The sequence below is a fragment of the Aquila chrysaetos genome, chromosome 4 (assembly GCF_900496995.4).
Source record: "Aquila chrysaetos chrysaetos chromosome 4, bAquChr1.4, whole genome shotgun sequence".
Lineage (NCBI taxonomy): Eukaryota > Metazoa > Chordata > Aves > Accipitriformes > Accipitridae > Aquila > Aquila chrysaetos.
In genome coordinates this window covers 24,778,280-24,800,302 of record NC_044007.1, presented here as the reverse complement: position 1 = coordinate 24,800,302, position 22,023 = coordinate 24,778,280, and the positions used below count along the sequence as shown (strand labels likewise).

At 40.7% G+C, this 22,023-nt stretch overlaps 2 protein-coding genes, 1 long non-coding RNA gene and 1 other non-coding gene across 16 annotated transcripts in view; 1 reads left to right on the top strand and 3 right to left on the bottom strand.

Moving 5' to 3' along the window:
* The window catches only part of MATN2 (matrilin 2), a 77,389-nt gene extending 61,200 nt beyond the window's left edge, over positions 1-16,189 (top strand). For 8 of the 12 annotated variants that reach the window (XM_030011322.2, XM_030011325.2, XM_030011329.1 and 5 more), the window contains 13 exons: positions 587-709; positions 808-930; positions 1,021-1,143; positions 1,316-1,438; positions 1,641-1,763; positions 1,905-2,027; positions 2,195-2,317; positions 4,427-4,840; positions 7,439-7,591; positions 11,686-11,757; positions 12,323-12,433; positions 12,679-12,774; positions 15,846-16,158. In XM_030011322.2, coding sequence (XP_029867182.1) covers positions 587-709; positions 808-930; positions 1,021-1,143; positions 1,316-1,438; positions 1,641-1,763; positions 1,905-2,027; positions 2,195-2,317; positions 4,427-4,840; positions 7,439-7,591; positions 11,686-11,757; positions 12,323-12,433; positions 12,679-12,774; positions 15,846-15,898 — 1,760 coding nt within the window. In that variant the 3' untranslated portion in view covers positions 15,899-16,158. Of the gene's footprint in view, positions 1-586; positions 710-807; positions 931-1,020; positions 1,144-1,315; positions 1,439-1,640; positions 1,764-1,904; positions 2,028-2,194; positions 2,318-4,426; positions 4,841-7,438; positions 7,592-11,685; positions 11,758-12,322; positions 12,434-12,678; positions 12,775-15,845 lie in introns of all 12 variants that reach the window. The other 4 variants (XM_030011331.1, XM_030011330.2, XM_030011326.1 and 1 more) reach the window with 3 other exon arrangements.
* LOC115340180 lies at positions 2,311-9,228 on the bottom strand. Its single transcript, XR_005932226.1, has 2 exons — positions 8,917-9,228; positions 2,311-4,822 (listed from the first exon to the last, which is right to left on the bottom strand). It is a non-coding gene; the product is annotated as an uncharacterized LOC115340180 (long non-coding RNA).
* Positions 16,190-17,749: 1,560 nt separating the features above from the next.
* On the bottom strand, positions 17,750-21,734 carry RPL30 (ribosomal protein L30). Of its 2 annotated transcripts, XM_030011332.2 has the most exons (5): positions 21,605-21,734; positions 21,457-21,507; positions 20,369-20,514; positions 19,108-19,238; positions 17,750-17,917 (listed from the first exon to the last, which is right to left on the bottom strand). In XM_030011332.2, exons 2-5 carry the CDS (start codon positions 21,475-21,477, stop codon positions 17,868-17,870), a joined length of 348 nt encoding a protein of 115 aa, XP_029867192.1. In that variant the 5' UTR covers positions 21,478-21,507; positions 21,605-21,734; the 3' UTR covers positions 17,750-17,867. The 2 variants fall into 2 exon arrangements, with proteins under 2 accessions (XP_029867192.1, XP_040979029.1); XM_041123095.1 differs by lacking the exon at positions 21,457-21,507 and having other exon boundaries at positions 21,605-21,668.
* Positions 18,114-18,248, bottom strand: LOC115340877. The gene has a single exon (XR_003923244.1). It is a non-coding gene; the product is annotated as a small nucleolar RNA SNORA72 (small nucleolar RNA).
* Positions 21,735-22,023: the final 289 nt, after the last annotated feature.

The window sequence follows — 22,023 nt, the reverse complement described above, 5'->3', positions numbered from 1 at the left end:
CTCCACTTCCTTCTGTACTTTCTCCCCATCTGTCCTTCTTGAAGAGGTTTTAACCAACTGGTTTTAACACTGCAGTCATACAAATCCTTCCATCAATTTTCAGCAATACCAGTTAGATTTTATTTATCCTCTTAAATGAGTAGTTCCTACTCTTCTGGGGTTTATGCAGACTCTTGGCATTGATGTAAGGATGTTAAAGAATTATTTTGCTTCATGTCCTGTAGCATTTTGCTTAATTTTGGTTTTACCGGCATGAATTTGTGCTAAATGACTGTACTAAATTATTCCCTCCTTTCACTCTGACTGCTTTTAATGTAAAGTCCTCCTCCTTAATCTAGTCAGATTAATCCTAAAATGATTTATTGTCAGTGGGAGCCCATCCAAACCATGCAATTCTTTCTGCTCAGATGGTACAGAACTTATGCTGCATGTAAGCTAACCTGTCTATCATTTAACTAGCCAGAGATTTGCTTTCAGTTTGCAGACTTCCAGCTTTCTTTGCTCATGGGATTACCCCCCCAGTCTTTGTATTTATAAAAAAAGTTAAACTAGCAAACCACATTAAATATTATCTCACTATTCCCAGGCAAGGATATTTGCAAATCAGTCAACCATGGCTGTGAACATGCTTGTGTTAATGCTGGTGATTCATTTGTTTGTAAGTGTCAGGAGGGATTCCTGCTAAGAGAAGATGGAAAAACATGTAAAAGTAAGTAGTCTGATATTTATCAGCATACTTTCTGTCTGCAGCTCATTCATGCTTGTGTAGAAATGCATTAACTAGCAAGAGCTGTCATATGTTTTCAGATAAAGATCTTTGCAAATCAGTCAACCATGGCTGTGAACATGTTTGTGTTAATGCTGATGACTCGTATATCTGCAAATGCCATGATGGGTTTCTACTGAGAGAAGATAGGAAAACCTGCAGAAGTAAGTAGCATGAGGACTTAATTTGATGAATTACACATATAATCGAGGCCTCTGCTGATGTATGTTGACTACCAACTGTTCTGTTTGCAGACAAGGATGTTTGCAATTCAGTCAACCATGGCTGTGAACAACTTTGTGTGAATACTGAAGATTCCTACATCTGCAAGTGTCGTGAAAAATTCATACTGAAGGAAGATGGAAAGACATGTAGATGTGAGTAGCCTGAGCTATAAAAGTATGTTTTTATTTGAGGCTTTTAAGTGTTGTGGCTGTGAGCATTTGCACATGTGTACGTTTGTGATTTCCAACTATCTGAGCTGGTTAATAAAAGGTATTATCTCTCCCTAACGAACCTCACCTCACAAACTCCATCCACTCTTATCAGATAAAGATGTTTGCAACTCAGTTGACCATGGCTGTGAACATATTTGTCTTAATACTGAGGATTCCTATATCTGCAAGTGTCATGAGGACTTCATACTGAGGGAAGATGGGAAAACTTGTAGGAGTAAGTTGTTTAATCTTTGTTTTGTACTTCCTGATCTGTTAATGAAACACACCATGCAACAGTAGTGTGTTATTTGTGTCTTTAATATAGAATCAACTTCATGAAGTGAGCTCCTTCATGGAAGATCATTGCATAATTTTTACATTTTGTGAAAGTTATTTACCTAGCTAACTATGCTAAATATAATTTTCATTATTCCAAGGTAAAAATATCTGCAAAACAGTCAACCATGGTTGTGAACATGTCTGTGTTCCAACTGGCGAGTCATACACGTGTCAGTGTCACAAGGGATTTATATTGAGGCGAGACAGGAAAACATGCAGGAGTGAGTAGCTGAAACTTTTATGGGGAATATGTTTTTTCAGTTGTAAAAGAAATAACAGACTTAATTACACTCAGAGCTTGTTTGTGCCAGTTTTGCATTTAAGAAATCATCTAATAAGGAAATTCTCTTAACAATTCTCAGATAAAGACCTGTGTAAATCCATTGACCATGGCTGTGAACATGTGTGTATTAATAATAACAATTCATACAGCTGTCAGTGCCATGAGGGTTTTGTCCTGCGACAAGATGGGAAAACATGTCGAAGTAAGTAACTCAGTATGTCTGTCAGCCACTCTTCTCTGGCATTGCTACATAAAAGAACAAAGACGTTATACTCCTTTGTCATATATTCTTTAAATATCATGTTTGGAGTCTTCTAATTTATAAATATGTTAAATGGAATACATATAAATATTTCATTTTTTTCCTAGATAAAGATGTCTGCAAATCAATTGCCCATGGTTGTGAACATATTTGTGTTAATAATGACGATTCATACATCTGCAAATGCCAGGAGGGATACGTACTAAAAGAGGATCAGAAAACATGCAGAAGTAAGTACATTTTATTTAGAAAGCATTTGTTTGCTTGATTTCTAAAATTACTTGACCTCACTTCAAACGCCTCACTTCAAAAAATGCCTCACTTCAAAAATGGTATGATATTTGAAAGCCCAAAGCATATGTGAGTGTGATGCAAAATGTCTTGAACAATTAACCTGATGCTCTCATAAGCAGAAAACTAACAAATTGGAACAGTTGTTTTGGTGTTGCACCAAGTACAATAATAATTCTTTCCAAACATCAGGAAAAAAGCCAAAGTGAAATCTGATTATCAAGGAATGTGTACTTTAATCAGATTCATATATTGTGAAGCTTTTATCTTTATATACTCCATTTTAAAATATGATTAATTCTATTTGCTTATCTTCCAACATGACATGCTTAGAGTATGACATGCATTTATCTCATCACCCCTTAGTACTTGGAAGAGAAATTCTTCTACTGGAACTCAGTAAAAACATTTATTCTGCAAAAATGGATGCCTTGGTTGGGGAGACTTATTACCAAAAGAATGGTAACATGTTTGTGGCTGATCTCAATCCTAACTAAAACCATTCACCATGAACTGCTGCCCTATCTTGACTTACGCAATGATATTGAGGTGGTTCTGATACTTTTATTCATTGCATTTCCATTGCCTTAGTATGTGTGACACATCTTTTCCTCAGATGACTGCAGAAAGGAATTCTTGGACAGCAGTTTTAAAATTGAGCTACAGTCTAAGAAGAAAAGCCCAAGCTTTAAAGCTGAAAATTCCTTATTCCTACACTGACTTGGTAACAGTAATTTCTGCAGTCAAAGTAATTTCTGCTGCACAGTTCTCTTGTATAGCACTTACAGCATTCTTACTATACAAACATCAGAGATGAGTGGAGGTCAAAGTTCATTTGCTCCAGACTAAGATGCAAATCTTACATTCCTTAGTATGGCAAATTCTCCCTGGAAGTTATATTGATCAAATAGGAGCTGAGAATCTCTGCAGCCAGTCCCTTGCACAAAGTGCACTAGTCTATGCCTGCTGGAGGCAATTGCTTTCCAGAATAAAAAAACACCTGGCAGAACCAGTCTGCAGCTTCAAAGATATTCTCCAGTCCCTAAATTCCTTAACCTTGTCATGGATGCACAGTGCCTACAAACTGCTTTGATTTTTGTGTGTGCACTTGCCAAAAAGTATGAGAACTCCAAATTTGTCAGTCTCCTGACAAACTCCCAGCTTTAATGGGTAAACCAGAAAAGGTTAATTTCAGCAATACATAAGCCTTCTAATTACAAGACTGTTAGAGAGTTACAAGCAAAAAAACTTATATAAACAACTCTGATCCATGTTTAGCAGCTAGGCGTATTTCTAGCATTTACTCTCTCACCTATAGTTTTTTAGCTGTTTTTCTGCCACTACAGGTTTAACTTTGTGCTATAAAAACATGTGCACTGTCTGAATTTTGTCCCCAGACTTGACCCTCATCCTAAGCCCTAGGACAGGCTGCCTAACCCTTCTCTTCTCGCTCAGCCTTCCCCAGGCTCTTTGGCTTTTGCCTCACTGTTCCCTGCCACTCTAAATATGACTCCTAGATTTTCACCTTATATACAAGTGTGGTTTCACTGACTCATTTCTTTGTACCACCTTTACCTTTTTGCTACTTCTGCAACACAAATGCAGCTCCAATGATTCTCTTCCATGTCTTTTATTGCTGGTCATCTACACAAATGTAAAGTTAGCATACTGGCCTATCCCTGAAAGAAAATGATGGCAGCTGTCTCTATATCCCAGCTATGTTCTTCAGTTACACAATTCTCTCCACTTAACAGTCATTCTTAAAATTTGCTGATTGTTGCTGTATTTTTAAGAGTTGTAGTATTCTGCTAAGCAGTATGTCTCAGTACGTATTCACTGTGATTATATTTTTGTTAAACTCTTGGTTATAGGCACACTGTTAGCTTTTGATATAGACTGTACACAACATCTTTAGACACACTGGCAAAGTTGGATGAGCCAGAAACTCAGGTGATCTCTAAGTTTATACAGTCCCTGGTTACCTAGGTCCCTTTTTCAGCTTTGTGGAGTTTTTTCATGATCTGAACACTCTGCTGCTTATTTCACAGGATGCACTGAAGGCCCAGTTGACCTGGTGTTTGTGATTGATGGATCAAAAAGTCTTGGAGAGGATAATTTTGAAATTGTAAAACAATTTGTCTCAGGAATCTTGGATTCACTTGAAATTTCACCCAAAGCTGCTCGAGTTGGTTTGCTTCAGTATTCCACTGAAGTTCGCACAGAGTTTACATTAAGGCAGTTCAGCTCAGCCAAAGACATGAAGAAAGCTGTATCGCAAATGAAGTACATGGGGCGAGGTTCCATGACAGGACTGGCTCTGAAGCAAATGTTTGAGAGAAGCTTCACAGAAACAGAAGGAGCAAGACCATTTTCAGCAAATGTCCCTCGAATCTCCATTGTGTTTACGGATGGACGAGCCCAAGATGAAGTCTCCGAGTGGGCTGCTAGAGCAAAGCGAAATGGTAAGTGGAGATGTTTTTGACTCATTCTAAAAGGCAAATACTATTAGAAATAAGATGTAGTAATAGTGTGGATGTGCTACAGTATGTACTAATCAAGAAAGCATTTGCCAGAGCAGTTTGGCTAGTACAATGACCACTGTAGCAGAACGTCATATCTTTGGCGTTCACAGGAGCCTTTGCTACAAGGCATGTACGTCATCCTAATGCAGGACCCACGATGAGTGTCTCGCCACTGCAGTTCCATGCTATCCACAGGCAGTGGTACTACCCACCTGGCATGCCATGAAGTGCCCTGAACATATCCACTAAAGGTACACATTTGATACAGAGATTTGGGAACACTGGAAAGTTCACCAAAAATTCTAAGAAAACAATAAAAAAAACCCCAACCTGTCTCTTCAAAATACAGAAATCTATCCTCCTGAGAAATACTATGGTAATAATTGATTACTTTATATTTTTATTTACATATATCCTGTATTTTTAAACAATTTTACAGTGCTGATGGTGTTCTGGAAGGAAGATGCGTCCTCTTTACAAAAGGATATAGCTGTAGTGCTGTCTGTCTGTTTCTATGTGCCTTATCAGGTGATATGCTGAAATGTAACTGAAAACCAGTGATTTTTAATTTAGAATATGTCTGGGCATAAATCTATCCTCTAGGACACCTGTACCACAAATCAGAAAATTTTCAGCTATTTAGCAGAGTCAACTGAAAATTTTCAAAACTTTTCAAGAAAATAAAGGTTCCCTTTTTTCTTTGCAAAACATTTTCTGAGAAACTGCTTCAAGAACCATGGCTGATAGCCCACAACACAGAGAAAACAGCCAGACTTTAGAAGATACTGCACATCTTTTTGCTGTTCTTGTTTTATTGACTTGATATATCAATCATAACTTGATACATGATTAGTATACTGTTGGTCAGGACTGATACCTCTCTGTAAGGAGAAAAGGGAAAAATGTCCAAAGGTATGAGAAGAGCATGTGTTAATAAGGGTGCCATTACAATGCAATATAAACAAAGTGGTTTTTAAAATATTAAAAACAAAACCAAAGACTTATATGCTAACTAGTGAGATCAGAGAAATTACATGGAGGATTTACACGACTGAAGAAGGAAAGAAGTACAAGCCAACCTTGCTTACTTGCTGAATGAAACCTCAGCTCCGGACTGCTTACGCTGATATTTGTAATGCTACAAGCCAAATCCATCCCCTGTGTAATTGCAGTGTAGGCAATGTAGTAATGCTGAATATGAAATTGGCCTTGACTGCTTTATCACTGATATCTCCAAGTCTTTAAAAAGCAACAGACCTCAGCATGACTGGTCCATTCATTAAATTGAATCAGCTTCTGGTGAATGCTTTACTTTCCTGGCTGAAGTGCAATGGTAGGCAGATTCACAATGAAAAGGAAGGAGATGCTTACGTTAAATGATAAAGAGTTGGAAAATGTGTATTTTATGATGTTATCAGGCCCAGGATTCTTCAGCAAAAAGGTTAAAGTTGCAATTCAGTGCGTGTGTAGCTGTTATTGCCCTGTGATAATAAAGAGATATCGAACCTCCTCATCCTAAAGTTTTATCTGAAACCAACCAGCTGAGAAGGCAGCTTCTGCACTTGAATCTTATAAAAGAGCATGAAATACTATGAAGCTAATAGTTGTATCATGAATCACAAAATCAGTACTAGTTGTGGACACTTTTTAAGCCAGAACTGATGTAAAGAGAAATGTTGCATCAGATCAGATGTTCACAAGAATAAAAAAATAACTGCTGAAAAAGGGGATACTGAAGATCACTATGGTTTGTATTCATTGCTTGTTTAAAATCTGTCTGGTGAGAGGGCTGTGAACCACTTCTTCCTTCCCTGCTTTCAGAGTGAAGAAAACTACAAATCCTCATTTACTTTCTCCCTAGCACCTCTCCTGGAGAAATGCTTGTCTGGAGCATCCCTGTTATGAGGCTCTTTCTCTCCTAGCCCCACAAATAATTTCTTTTCCCCTGTTCTTACCCTCATAGGTCTGGGTGCCTTTGCAGTGCCTCCCAGATGACTAGTGTCCCTTAGAGTGCAAGAATCTAGTCTCAACATGCTCTGAGGAATTCAATGAAAGACTACATATTTATATTTTTCTTTAAAAAATACTGCCATCTTTCAGGATTCTGCCCCATTTGCTAATATATAATAGATCTTCCCATCAGTAATTAGCTCTATTGCACACACCCTACATACACAGACACACACAAACCAGGAACTTTCAGTGCAACTGTGAGGCTGACTTGTGTGATTCTCTTGGATGTTTTGCAGCACTCTTTCTGGGTTCATTTACTATCAGTAGTAGCCAACCAACTGTCATATCTAACTTAAAAACTATCTGTTAAATTACAGCAAAGCAGTGAGTTTCTACATATCTCTCAATAACTAAAGCATATTACGCCTGTTCAAAACCAATTTTGAAGTTACATAGCATATACATTTCTTGTGCTTTTCCCTTCTCTCTCTCTCAAATGACTAATGCTCATATTTTCCTTTCATGGCAGAACAAGGGTTTAGAACTGCTGATGTAATAATTATGTGCAATTTCTTTTGAATCTAGGTATAATTATCTATGCCATTGGAATAGGAAAAGCAATTGAGGAAGAACTGCTGGAAATTGCTTCTGAGCCATCATATAAACATCTCTTCTACGCTGAGGATTTCACAGCTATGGAGGACATCAGTGAAGAGCTAAGAGCCCAAATCTGTGAAGGTAACTGTATTCCACTTCTATTGAGATAGAAGAGGAATGAATGCTTATAGACACTTTGCAGGCCTAAAAGGACAACTAGTGTCCTAGTATAGGTCATAGATCATTGGTGTCAGACATCGCAAGGCATAAGTCACTCACTGAAATTTTTCTGCCCTTTATTACATGAGGAATATAGACCCTTATTCTATCACCAGGTAAAGGTATATAATAATTGCCTTTCCTTTATTTTCATAAAGGTTGCATAAAATGTACACCTCTGTGCTCAGAAGAATCAATTGCTCCCTCCCCTTTCTTTTTCTACAGTTAAGTCAGCCATGCATTGAACCCCACCCCACCAAAGAAACATGATCTATTTGATTAGGCATGTGGGAAAATAATCAGGGATTTGTAACGTCTTAAGGAGAATAAAAAATTACTCTTAAGACCAGTGGCAAAAACCTAAACCACAGCAAAACAAATCATCAAGAGCTGTTGTGCGTATTTATAGAAGACTAAAAATAGTTCATCGAACATACATTCACAGCCACAAAGAGTGGATCTCAGTTATGCATAAACTCCAAGTTTTGCTCCACAAATGTGGAAGGTTTGTTCCAGAAAGCACCCTTCCTCATTCTGGTACAAACAGCCTCTATATAAACATTCCCAGCTGAAGTTTTGCAAGGGGAAGGGGAAATGTGAGCTGGGACAAAAGCTGTTCAGCCAGAGACAGGACAGCATGTCTCTCCCACTCAGACATTATACATTCCCAGGACTTAGTATTATTTGTACACTCAAATTGGTACCTGAAGCAAAATTCAGAAACATCACTGTGAATAGTATTAGTCATAGCACTAGAATTGTGCAAGATGATTTAATTTTCACTAGCTTTTATTTAGTTGTTTTTCTTGGAATTAAATGCAAACAGGTTTTATTTTCTTCTCTAACGTTACTGTGTAAAATTGCCTGGCAAGCAGCAGTGCATTTTTTCCTCATACAGATATCAAGGAACAATCTGAATAAAACAATCTAAGAATGTTTCTTAGGTTGTATATTCTTTGTGTTTCTCTCAGTTCTAAGAAGTCCTAGTTCCATCTTTCTGAAATACAAAATACTATGGTAACATGAAACCAAGTCTGTTCAGTTAACCTTCTTATTAGGCAGATAATCTGGTGATGATAGCATATCATCTTAAAAGCTTGGGGAGACACCAAATCCAAAACTATCTGGCAACCGGTATAATTCTCACTCATTACCAAACCCCAGAGCTTGGTGATGAAAATGCATCCTTCAGGTACCCACAGCAGTATTTAGCAACCACAGTTTTCTTTTTTAACTACATTACTTACCATATGAAAAATAAGTACATCCTGCCCCTTTGTGGCAGTTTATAGACTACACCTCTAGCAACTGGGCAGAGCTGGTGCCTCTTGGCTTCTGTCCTCCTCCTCTCTCACCAAAAGGTAATGCCTCACACCTGTGAAATGAGGAGCCAGCCTTGTTTTTCTGGACACTCCAGGACTACCTATTGCTCATCAACTCACTCCACCAGAAATTCTGCTTCCAACCCTGTTACACAAGCTGAAAGTTCACTTTTTTACAGCCTAAATTTTTTCCCTCCTTTGCAACAGCAGTAATTTAATTTTTACTCCAGCCTTGGTCCTTACCTGAGGACTTCTGAGGCTCCAGCCTGTGAGGGCAGTGGGAGACCCTCTGAATCTCATGGACTGCACTGACAAAGCCTCTTATCCCCAGTCCCAGCTTTGGATGGGCTGCATGTTTCCAAGTAAAGCAGAAGCCCCCAAATCTCTTTCAGGGTAAGGCTTTTTCCTTTCATTCTGCAAGAATGCATCAGCCTTGTAGAATAGCTGCTGATTACTATTATTCATTCAAGATGACTAGTAGAAAAAAAAAAAAAAAAAAAAGGTTTTCTCTTTTGCCACTTAAGATGAGTTCAGTCAGAAGGTTCCCATTCATTGCCTTGGTTAATGTTCATTTCTCATCTGACTGGAAGCACTAACAAGGCTGCAGCAGTGTCATACATAATACGCACTCATCATGATTGCCTCTTCACCTGTTCTGAGCATGTGCATTATGGGAGCCTTTAATTACATGGTCACATACTATTTTTGTCACAAGACCCCAGCCCTGATCAGATGACAGTACTCAGCAGCCTTGCTGGTTAACATTCTGTTCTCCTTCCAAATTGCAGATCATTATCACTGCTGCAAATAGTCAGCTGCTGCTTTTGACATGTTTGAAGACGCTTTCTCTCTTCGGCTTTTCCTAACAGAATACTTAGGTTTTGTTATAAAACAGAACACTAAAAACAAACACCTAACTTTAGCATTGTTCCCCAACAAATGAGTACTTATGTTCACTGGAGTGACTTCACCAAGGGACTCAGTTCAGGTTAGCAGCCTCTGTTGCTACTTGCCTGATTATTTACAGCTTTACAGAGGTGATGAGATCAGAAATCCTTGGACCCCGACCAGTTTCTGAAGCCTGAAGAGGAGTTTCTGAAAATCCCAATTCCCATCCCACACTGGAAACCTTCTGCCATACCTCTACCAGTCTTCTTTCTGGCCCTTACATCTGAACTCTAAATTACTTGTCTATACCAGCCCAGTGTCCAAAGCTCAAAACTTTTCAGGTCAGTTCCTCTGCCCTTCCTAGACAGCCTCCTCATTAGCCTACAGCTCTTAAACAACTTCTAGAGCAAGTCATTACCCAGGGTCAAACACTCAAGATTCATCTTACCTGTTTCTTCCCTCCTACACTGGAAATCTCACCATCCTTGTTCCCACTTGATCATTCTTCTGCTAGATTCCTCACACAGTTTGTTTCATTCCTTACCTTGTGATCTCATCCCACACCTCTCTGCCCTGAACTCTTCTTCAAAATCTGTGTTGCTTCCACCAGCTGGTTACCACAGACTTTTTGATATATTTATATATTGTAGTTCTTCCCACTGAACTCTGGTCTTCTTACTCAACCACTCAGCTCCATTCATTCCCTGTTGCTCATGCTTGGTCATTCCAGCCCCAACCCAGAGGGTCTTACCTCCTTCCCAGTGCAACTTAGCACAGCTGCATATATATTATTGTGCATCTGTCAAAATTCACTAGACCAACAGAAATCCCAATAGCTACAACAAACCTCCGGGGCCCAGAAGCATCTTCCACCTCCCTTCATGGCATATCAGGATAGTTTGCACCATCACCTCTTACCCTCACACATTCACTTTCAGTGAAGGAACTCTGGGTATATTTGCAGGGAGGGAGTCCCAGATGTTCCATCCACTCCCCTGGCATAGTTGATCAAGTCATGCGGTTATTAAATATATGTTCTTCAGTTCATCTGGGCCATTAAGGGCTCCACAGTTAATTGAAGGTAAAGCATTCATTTTCTATAAAAGAACCCATTCTTAATGAACGGAAGGTGCCTCTACATTACCCTCTTGCGGCAAGAAAGGGGTAGTGCACAGAACGACTCGTGGTTATACCTGCATATAGTTTCCATTTCTTTCCAGACACCCTTTGACTAAAAAGGTGGGTATGTGGAGTCTGAAATAAATTCCTACATTTTAAGGAATGTGCTTCATGAATTTTTTTTTAAATTTTTGCTTATAACTAGTGAATCAAATAAACTCTACTGCACCCTTCTCACCTAAACACTCCCAACTCCCTGATCAACATTTCCCATTATAAAGAAAATTGAAGGCAAATAAGAAATTTCTTCCTTCTTCAAGCAGTTTTTTGTTCTTATCAAGTTCACCCCAAAGGACTCATGAATGACAATGAAACATGCAAGAATTTTCACTAAAGGACACAAAGTAGTCATTTCAGATTGCTTCACTACTATTAATCTATTCGTAAAGCACTTCTTGTTTTGGAAGAGTTCCTCCGATAGTCTGAGTTGAAGGGCGAGTCCTGGAGTTTCCATCAACACTGAACCTCTTCTAAACTGCACAGGTATGAGGCATTCTCCATGTGTTACAAGAGACAGAGAGAAACACCAAGTTACTAAGAAGAAACATCTCCGTTTCTAGGGAATGTGAACATTTTTATTGCTCCTTTTGTGATATCATTTCCTTTGGCAATTTCTTTCTACACCAGCCTTGAAAGAGTCAGCTCACCAGCAGGATCCATCATCTGGGAGGCTTCGCAAGACTGGTCCACAGCCTTCAGGTTTGCTGTTTTAAGTCAGTGTCCTGCTGTCTCCCCAGATCATTGCTAAGTTGCATCTTCATGCCGCCTTCTGTAAAGAACTCTTAACAATTCACCTATGAGAAAATTGTTCATCCCATTCCCTTTCCTACCCCGCTCCAAGCCACCCTCCTTTCTGCAATTCAAATCTGCTTTGTACCAAAAATTTGAGATTGACTGTAACAAACACATGGCTGCATGCTTCTTACACCATCCAAATGAATTACTTCATGGGGAAACTTGTATTTCAACACTGTGCTTGTTATTTTAAAGCATGTTCAGCTTTCAATCACTTCTGTTTCTCACAGGAACCTTCACAACTCCCTTTCAGTTCTGCAACCCACAACTTAAATCATGTATACAGTAAATACAGCCTAACAGCTCCTTCACATCTTTGTATCCCTAGTCCTCTCCATGAATGATCCTCACTGCAATCAGTGAGATTACTCACTAATTAAGGAGAACTCAGTGCATGTGAGTAGAAAAAAATACTGTGTAATTAAGTGAAGTGGGTTTGATTTTTAGACTTTTGGGGGGTTTCCTGCAGGACCTGAATCAACCACAATAGCCATCACAGATGTCATTGCCTGTCCCAATCTTGCAATACACCACAAGTATCTTTTTGAAGACAGTCACACTCACTCAACAAGAACAACAGGTAATCAGGTTACCTTTGTTTAGAATAATCCAGACTGCTCTTTGAATATATAGGCCCAAGTGTTGTCTACTATTTCCCAGTATTTACAAAATCTGCCCCAGAGCATTCCTTTGGATGTTGACCTGTTTTGAGAACAGGAAGCTGTATTAAACCTGCTCTGCATTTAGAAGTCCTTGTCATTTCCTGCCCCATCCCATTTGATTTATTCAGCATTTAGCCTATGCTTGACTGTTTCTGTTTTTCAGCAAAAGCTTCAAAAGATAAAGACCAATGCAAATGTGAAAACCTTGTGACATTCCAGAACTACGCAACAAATGAAGTAAGAAAACTCACCCAGCGATATATCCTTTCAGAATAATTGTTTCTTACATACAAGACAAGTGGGGCAGGTTAAAAGAAACTAGGACACATCAAGTCTAAGCTGTCTCCATAGCTCAAATCAATCTACTGTAACGAAAAGCTAAACTACTTAATAGATAATGTTAATCTCCAAGAAGTAAGGCTTTCAAGACTTGCAATCTGCCTCTCCTTCATAGAAAGGACCACAATATTAATAAGGATCTTAACTTTTAATAATCTCTAACAGTAAACACCTTCAGGGACAGCAAAGAAATGACTGGTCAAATTCAAGACTAACACTCTTTGCTTTGGGTTATTTCTTCAGATGGTATCAAAATAGCATTTACTGGCTACAGGAGTCAGAATACAGGAGATGTTTCCTTTCTGAACCGCTTGGTAAAGCACCAGATGCAGCGAGTCATTTAAAACAATACTCCAAATGAAGAGGAATTCACAGGATTGAGACCCTATTAGTTTTGCATAAAAAATATGCAGATAAAAATGAGCTAAGTGCACAACAGCAGCTTTCCCCCCCGACAAGTTAGTCTGTCTTTTCAAGGGAGCTCTTTGTACAGTAGCCTTTACACTATCTCTAACATCCACCAGATGTCTCAGGAGACAACAGCAGCAAATTGGCAATACAACTGTCTGCATTATTTTGCATCATGCAGTATTTATGCAGCAAATTCCTGTGTCGTCTTAATGAAAGCTGCTTCTGCCTCATCAAATAGTAAGACGACATCATATCTTGTATTTAAGTTTTGTAACTGTGTGAAAGGGCAATAAGCACTTATTTTCTGCACAGAAGAGTGCAGGGATACCAACAGCTCTTAACTGTGTGCTTCCTCAACAAGAACAGCTTCAGACTGAGGAACCTGTGGAGTTAAGTCTGTCCAGAATCAGGCTAACAGAGCCCTCAGTGGTCATGACAACAGGCAAGACCACAGAGGGCTCTGTTAACCTGATGCAAAATACTGCCTACCAGTTCAGACTTACCTCCAGCTGTAACTGCAGCAGCCAGCCTCACTCTCTCACCTTCCCAACAGAATCCTTCAGCAGGTAGCTTAAGGAATCATGTTCTGATCACTTGATTAATTTTAAATTATTCCATGAAAAGTAGAATACCTTCATAAAGGGGGGAGAAAGCCATTGCATAAGGTTATTGCTAGGTGCTTGAAATGCTCAACATACATACTTCTCTGAAGGGACTTCTCCAAAGTCTCCAAATGACTTCAGAGAAAAATCTCTAGGTCATTTCCCACATCCTTAAGAGCATTACCCAGACATGCAGTTCCAACCTCGATGCTAACAAGAAAGCAGACCACTCCTTCCCCCTTCAGCAGAAGCCATAGCCTCTTCACTGTAATCTCCTGCAGCTGGGCTATGAGGAGCTCTGAGCTTACTCAGAATCAAAGAAAACAGAGCTTAGCAACATGTATGGTTTTGCTTTACAATTTGAGCAGCAACCCTGGCATCTGAGAAGGACTCAAGGTGATGGAAAAGCTGCTGACACTGAGCTGGAGACCTTTGCATTTTGATAGGAACTGTGCCAAGCACTTCCCCAGAGCACTGTGCAACCACTGCTTTGAACAGAGTAAGAACTACCCAGTTTCCTCTCCATTACAAACCTCATTTATCTGCCTTAGCAGCACAGATACTGAGTGATATACTAATTCTTGATAACTGCAGAAGACTGCTGGCCAGTCCCCATCCCAGTGATCTGGGGGGAGTGCAGATAACTGGCTACAAACCTAGCTCCAGTTACAGAATATAAATTTAGAGGAACCAATCCAAACTGTTAATGACTTCTATCCAACTACATTTAACTTTTTCTATCAGTAGATGAATGCAGTTTCTACTGTTTGAACTTCGCCTCTTGTAAACACTTGAAACATTGATGTTGCATAGAAAGTAGCTCAAATGATGCTAGCATGCATCTAGTAATCCCTTCTGCATGACAGCTGAGGAATTACCAAACATAAACCCGATGTACGGGCAGGCTAGTCCCCACAGAAGCAGAAGCAGGACTCCCACTCTTGCTCCTTACTAGCAAGAGGATAGATTCTCCTGCTGTCAATGCAACTGGGAGGGGAACACGCATGACTGTTCTGGCCAAACTCAGAGGCTGAATTCAATTTGCCTGTCTACCCTAACCAATTTCTAACAGCCCCTTGTCCAAGATCCTACTTCTATATGCCCAGTTCTCCATTCTTCCTTGTGCAAGACCTTAAAATGTTGAAATCAAGACAACAGACAAGCAAAGACTGGGGTACACCAACTTAGTCCTTCTAAGGCAGGCCTCAGTGCCTTCAGTTCTCTCCTGATGCTAGGTCCCCTCTTCCTCTCAGCTTCCCTAGCTCCACCCCTACCATGGCTCTTGGAGAAAGGTGGTCAGGTAAGCGGTACCAATCCAACCTCCTTCTGCAGCAGACATAGCACTCCTGTCAGCTGGAGGCACTTATCAGGAAAGTGATACTGTACACTGCTTTGCATTGCTACAGCTTCTTACTTTCAGTGAAGCCAGCCCTAGATCCCATGGAGCTTGTTGTGCTCTACTCCCCATCTGTCTGGAAACCACTGGCTTTGTAAAAACAGTACACTACGCTACACCACCAAAGGGCAGGAATGTAAGATCATCAGCAGACATTCTTACTGCAGTCACGGAGCTCCATGCAGTTTTATAATCTACTGTTAGCTTACATGTAGTTTTCCATGTGATTAAGTGAAACATTTTTTTAAACAGCATTAACTAGGATAAATATTTAGTTTCCCTTTAAAACAGGAAAATGGCCAGTTTTCAGAACCACCAGTCTTTTTAATAAGCTGCAGCATGAACTACATGTCAAGGTATGCCTGTTACTGAATGGGGCTCCACACAGCTTTCTCAATTCAGCTATCAAAGCAGAACAAGAAAATACAGGGTAGTATTAGATCAGAAACTACCAGGAGTCAAAGAGGGTAACAAAGAGGAGAAACAAGGGCAAGTTTACAGACCACAGCAATCAGGCAGCTGACACTGTTTTTTCTGTCAATGCATCCTATCAGTAGCTCTCTTTCCTTAACATTTGCCTACTGGAAGAAATGACAAAGAGAATGGAAGACTTGGAAAACAGGCTAAAATACTGATCAAAATTTGAAGTGATATACTACACTGTGTATTTATACATACAAACTTGTCAGAGCTATTTTCTTAAACTGGTTCAAAGTAAAATAACAAATCCTTGTTTCTGAAGTTGAAAAGAGTGTTTTGGATCCCTGCATCTATATACCGTGTTCTGTCTTGCATTGATTGCAGATAAGAAATGTTGAAAATTTTATATATATAAACGATTTAGTAACTAGCAAAAAAATATAATTAAGCAGAACTAAACAACTGAAATAAGCTATGCAAAATAATAAAGTGCTGTTATTTTTTGAAGTGAAACCTCCATGTTTTGAAGTACTTTTAGAGTATGAATTTATTTGGCTTGCTTTTCTGTATTTCCCTCCTCCACTCACTCTGCTAGCATTTTAAGCACCCTATCTGCATGGATATAGTTCTATATATACATACATATATAAAAACAGAACAAGTGGGACAGCATTCACAGCAATTAGGTTTCACCTGTATTCTTCAAAAAGTAGACTACTGAAATCAGTTGGAAGTAAAAATACAAATTTATACATTTGTGTTGAAACTGATGAAAGTAAATGCGCAAGTGGGAAGTCTGCTGCATTATCAGGGTATCACAATCTAAAGTTTCAAGTACTTTTTCTCTTACCACATCCAGACCATCTAACTTCTCCCTACTGTTCCTTGGTCAGCATTCAGCGATTCTCTAACTTCCCTGAATGCAACTAGTATTTTAATCATGAAAACATTCTTTGGGCAATACAACTAGCTGCACGCCTGTTTGTCAAACACTAAGACACAAAACCAGCAAACGGCTTCCAGCCATTCTGACCAACTGAAGTGCCTTATAGTTTTACTCCTTCCCCTTGGCAGCAACAGCATGCTTCTGCTAGCTTTACTTTCACACCTACAGCCATATCTAAACTATCTCTTTAACCACCAAAATCTGTAGTTTAATAAGTAGAGACACCAGCACTTCCTCCTTTGCTTTGACACACATTGGTTTGCCTCTTTTCTATCTCCAAATGGAAATACACAACTTCCCCTTCTGGTATAGAATGGATGAAGTAGCTGCAGCAAAACTACATTAAGTGATCTCAGATAAGCTAATGAGCGTGCACGGATACATAACAGCAAGCTTTAAAATGTATCTTGTGCTTTGGCATACTTTGGCAAACAGAATGCAAGTTCTGCAAGCAAACCGGTAGATACCAATATTCATTAGGTGTTTCTTTTACTGCATGTCAGCAAAGCACTGGCACCTCAAGTAATTATCGCTAGTAATAAGGAACATCCTGCAGTCATGGTCTTGCACAAAACTAGCACAAATCTGTAAGATACCAATGTCCTCAGCAACTGTGACTTGAGAACACCAACTCATGTCTCTAACATAATGTCTTCAAAACACTAAAAAAATGGAGTAGTTTAAAATCAGCTTTGAGAAGTTAATTGGTTATCTTATTTAAAGTATGATATTATACATCATGCCTAGCAGCTATCCTATCTGTCATATATATTCTCTTGGAAGGAAAAGACAAAGGGGATAATTTGCATTAGTACTTTGTGTCGTGGTTTGACACTTTGTGATTGACTTGGTAAAAATAGTGTGCTTTTTTTAGTCTAAGTAAACCCTTTGGGATCCCTCACCAACATCCCAAATTTGCTACTGTGCCTCACGTTACAGCTTGTTTTTGCATTAGCACTCCAAAACCAAAAACTAAGGAAGCCCTAGCCTGATTTGGCACCATACTCGCCATCATCAAGTCTTCCTCTGCTTACCTCTTGAGATCCACAATTTCTAGAGAAAGAAACAGGCAAGTTTTGTCCTGTGAGGGTTATTTCTAACAAAACAGGAAACACAGCAGTGGTAATGAATCTTCATTTATATAGTTTGTTCCCTAAAACCAGCAAAGGTATAATACAAATTATTCTTAAAACAGATCCGTAACCAGTTTTATTGTAGAAATAACACCTTTACAGCATTTACTTCTCACTGGTTTGTTCTGGCATGCTTCTAATGATGTCAGAGTCACCTATAAAACAAAAATACATTGTTAGAAGAGGACCCACAGAAAGATATTTCAGGAATAAGCCAAAAAATAAAAAACAATGAACACACTGATTCTACAAATAGAAAACAACTTACAAGCAATACAGTCTACAAAAAAAGCAAGTAATTTTGATGGCTTGATAAAAAATACTTGTTACTGTATTTTGCTAATCCATACACAATGTCACTAGCATGTACAAAGCCAGTACTAGAGCAATAATCTAGCCCTGGAGGACACAATGCATAGCTTTAATATAGCGAATGTCTAGCCTCCCCTGATCACGAAAATATCAGGACAGCGAGAATATTCGCATTACGTTACACAGCCGTAAGATTTACTTGCAGTTCCTTCCCTGCCCAAAATCAAACCTAAAAGTAAAATTTTTAAAATTAAGTTTACAGCTAGTATTTGTATACATGCAAGCTAAATAAAATTTTCTGAAGTAGCACTGAATTCAAACCAATGTCACTTGGGGAACATATGGTGAAAAGTTATTACAGAAATATTAAATCCACATGTATGCATTTTGGTCAACAAAGATTGATTCTTCTCTTAGAAGATTCTGGAAAGAGGATGAGAAGTCACCTAATTTGCAGCCTGTTCAAGGAACTTGAGCAACTCTCTGGGACAAAGAGTGCTACCAAATCACAGTAATTGCACACAGACTTACACTTTTAAAATAAAATGTTAAATATAATTTTCAACTCTGGATTAGTATCCACCTGCATATAGGTTATTTTTGTATATATCATTCTGGGAAGCAGGACAACTCACAATCCTTTGTCTTAGATTTAGGTTGACATAAAGAGCATATTGCACAAGCTCATATTCTAGCTGATGAGCTCAGAAACATGTACCATAAAGTTGCTTCCCAGCCACCAAAACCTCATTACAGACTGACAGGTAGACAAAATGCACACTCAAAGGCAGTAAAAGGAGCTGTGTGCAAACATGAGCAGCAGTAATTCCAGGTTCTGAGAACCTAGGACTCAGAAAAGAAGAACAGGATCTTGGTCAGAAGAAACTGTAATTAAGAGTTAAACCTGACAGAGAAGGACAGCAAAATGTGTCATCACCCCTGCACGTTACTTGCTCAGTGCTGCTACTCACAGGTGAACAGAGGAACCACTGACACATACCCATTTGGTCACTACACTGTAAGAGAGACATACCTGGGTCGATGATAGCCAGTGTACACACTCTGTAGTATTTTCCACATGCTGTGCCCAATTCGATGTTGTTGCCACTATAATGGTGGACGCCAGTCTTGGCAAGCATAGCGTAGTACTCAATCTCTGATTTTCTGAAATTCAAAAACTAGGAGTGTTGCAGTACTGACAAACAATTCTGACTGTAATACAGCAAGAACAGCTTTAGCTCCAATCACACTTAAACCTTACAGTTTTCCTTCCCACCCAGAAAAACACACCTGTTCCTTGCCAGACAACATCACTACAGTATTGGGGCTTGGGAACCCTTATCCAGAAGTATGCTGAAGGTATGTAATGGCAAACCCACTTTTGGAGTACAAATCCTTGAGGTTGCTCCTACACATGCTCATTTCTACAGGAAAGAAGGGGATTCAGGACTTCCAGGCTTCTGAAAGGTTGTAGGAGCTAAGCCAAAGTGCATAAACGATGACCATTATTAATGCTGATACCCAGTGGCCAGATGCTGAACAGACATCTGGCTACTGCTAGCTGTGAATGAAACTGTGTATTTCTCTTAAAAAAAAAAAGTCAATCTATAGTCCCTTCTCTTCTGACTTCTATCAGGAGATTCTAGTGGTCAGTATTGTTCCTCAAGCACTTCTGGGATCCTCACTATCATGTTGCCTACTGTAACAGTCCTGCCATTTGTCAAGCATCTAATTTTGGTTTTCTGCATTTGGAGTTTCTTGAATCTGTCAATATCCCTTGAGGACAAAAAGGGCTCAGAAATTCAACATGACAAATGTCAGGAAGCTAGTAAAGATTTCATTCTCAAAAAAGCAATTTCACTGGTCAGGAACCTAAATTTATAAAACTTACTTGGACAGCAAATTTTGTGTGCTTCAAATATTTTAAATAAGGGTCAATTACCGGTTTTGCAACCTGTAAAATTATTTTCCCATACACTACTTAAAAAAACCACAGGAATTTAGCCCCATTATATGAATGCTATCACAGTGTGAAAAGCCTCCAGTATCTTTGCTAGGGCAAACTCTATGAATTAGGAAGCTAGAAAAATGTTGGGAAGCATCTCAACGCATCCAGACCTGAAATCATTATACACCAAACAAGCCATCACCTATTTCATAGCACTCTGGAATATGCCAGCAAAGTACTCTGAATTAATAATTCACTGTAGCAATTAACATGAAGTGCACACTGTGTTTGTACAAAGAACCTATCTTAATTTTAAGGAGAATTGGTTTTTCATACATCTGCTTACCTCAAAGCAGGACAGTTGTTGGCTAGGATGACCAACTTGGCTTTGCCCTGGCGAATCATTTTCAGAGTCTGTTTGTATCCTAGCACATATTTACCACTTTTCATAACCAGCTGAAGCCTAGAGTTTATTGACTCTAGGGACTTTTTCTGAAAAAAACGTAGAAAAGCATTATTGTATGTTACTTTACATTTTGCAAAATGACGGAGAACACAAGAAAATTAAGAAATTCCAAATACAAGCAATCTTTTAATAATTTCCCTATAGTTCACAACACAGAATAAGAAAAGCCACCCTACCATCTGAATATGAGAAAGCTTGTGGATAAGGGGGTTGCTGATACTATGTTTTCCCAACTTCATAAAAATACCTCTTACCCACGTATCTTACAATAGGAAAACACATCTTAAAGCGTCGTTGCTGCTATCTGCGTTAATCAGTAACATCCGCGTGTATATGACAAGCCTGTATCAAAGCTCAGCTAGTCAAGTCCAAGTAAACACTATCTCTGCCTTGCAAACCTAAGCCAGCTTTGGAGTATGTCTCTTCCTAGGGCGCACACCAAGAGCGTTATACCGGTTAGCAGAAACAAGTAACCACATGCAGTACGAGCTGGCACTCCCAACAGGAGAGCGTGGTGCTCGTGAGAACAGGTAAGTGCATTTGCAAGGACGAACACCACCATCCCACTAACACGAAACCCATCCTTGCCAGAGTCGCTCTAGGAGAAAGGCAAGAACACGACAGGAAACGCAAAAGCTGAGCTCCACCCGCACTAGCAGCTCAGCACCGGCTCCCCCTTCCTCCAGCGAGCACAGGAGCCCCGTAAGCAGCCCGGGAAAGCGCACAGGCGGGAACCGGGGACAGAGAAGCGGGCGGGAGGCGGCCGCACGGCGCGGCCGGCAGCCTGTGCAAGGAGGGCACGGCCCGAGCTCCGAGGGGCGCGACAGGCGCCTCCGGCTGTGCCCACGGCCCCCCACGCCACGCCCGGTCCCCGGCCCAGACCCACACCGGGGTCCGCTCTGCCCCAGCGCCGCTGGCGGAGGCCGGGCCGCCGCCACGTGAGCCCGACGCGGCCCGCTCCCACTCACCGTCTTCTTCGCGGCCACCATGTCGCTGCCTCGCGTCGGGTCGGCCGGTAACTGGAACACAGGGGTGAACGGGGGGGGGGGGGGGGGGTTAGCACCCGGCAGCGGCCCGCCGCGCCCGCCCGCGCCGCCCCGGCCCAGCCCCACTCACCGGAGACGCGCCGCCAAGATGGCCGGGCAGCCAGAAAGGAGCGAGCTGCCGCAAAGCATCGTGGATCCCCGCGCGGCAGCTCTCGCGAGAGCCCCGCGCAGCCTCCCCGCCCCTCCCGCCAGCTGCCAACGCGCCTGCGCCCAACCACGGGTGGCCAGCCCGGGCGGGGCCTGGCTAAGTGAGGGGCGGGGCTTGACTGAGCGAGGGGCGGGGCCAGCGAGCGGGGCAGCCGGGCCGCCGCCATGGCGGCCGAGCCGAGCCGAGGCGGCGTGGCGTGGTCGCCGGCTCCCTTCCACCTCCCCTTCCCCAGCCGCGCCGCCTGCCGTGTTCCACAGAGCGATTTGAAATGCCCTTTTCCCCGTCACAGCCTTGCGGGAGGCTTCGGGCGCGGATCAAGGAAGCCCCTTGCAGGGAGAGTC

Excerpts from the sequence above, each read along its gene's own strand:
- RPL30 (XM_030011332.2), bottom strand. The coding sequence starts at position 21,477 with ATGGTGGCCGCGAAGAAGACG. Across the intron at positions 20,515-21,456 it reads TGGTGGCCGCGAAGAAGACG|AAAAAGTCCCTAGAGTCAAT; the intron begins GTGAGTGGGAGC and ends CGTTTTTTTCAG. Across the intron at positions 17,918-19,107 it reads ACTGGCTATCATCGACCCAG|GTGACTCTGACATCATTAGA; the intron begins GTATGTCTCTCT and ends TTTGTTTTATAG.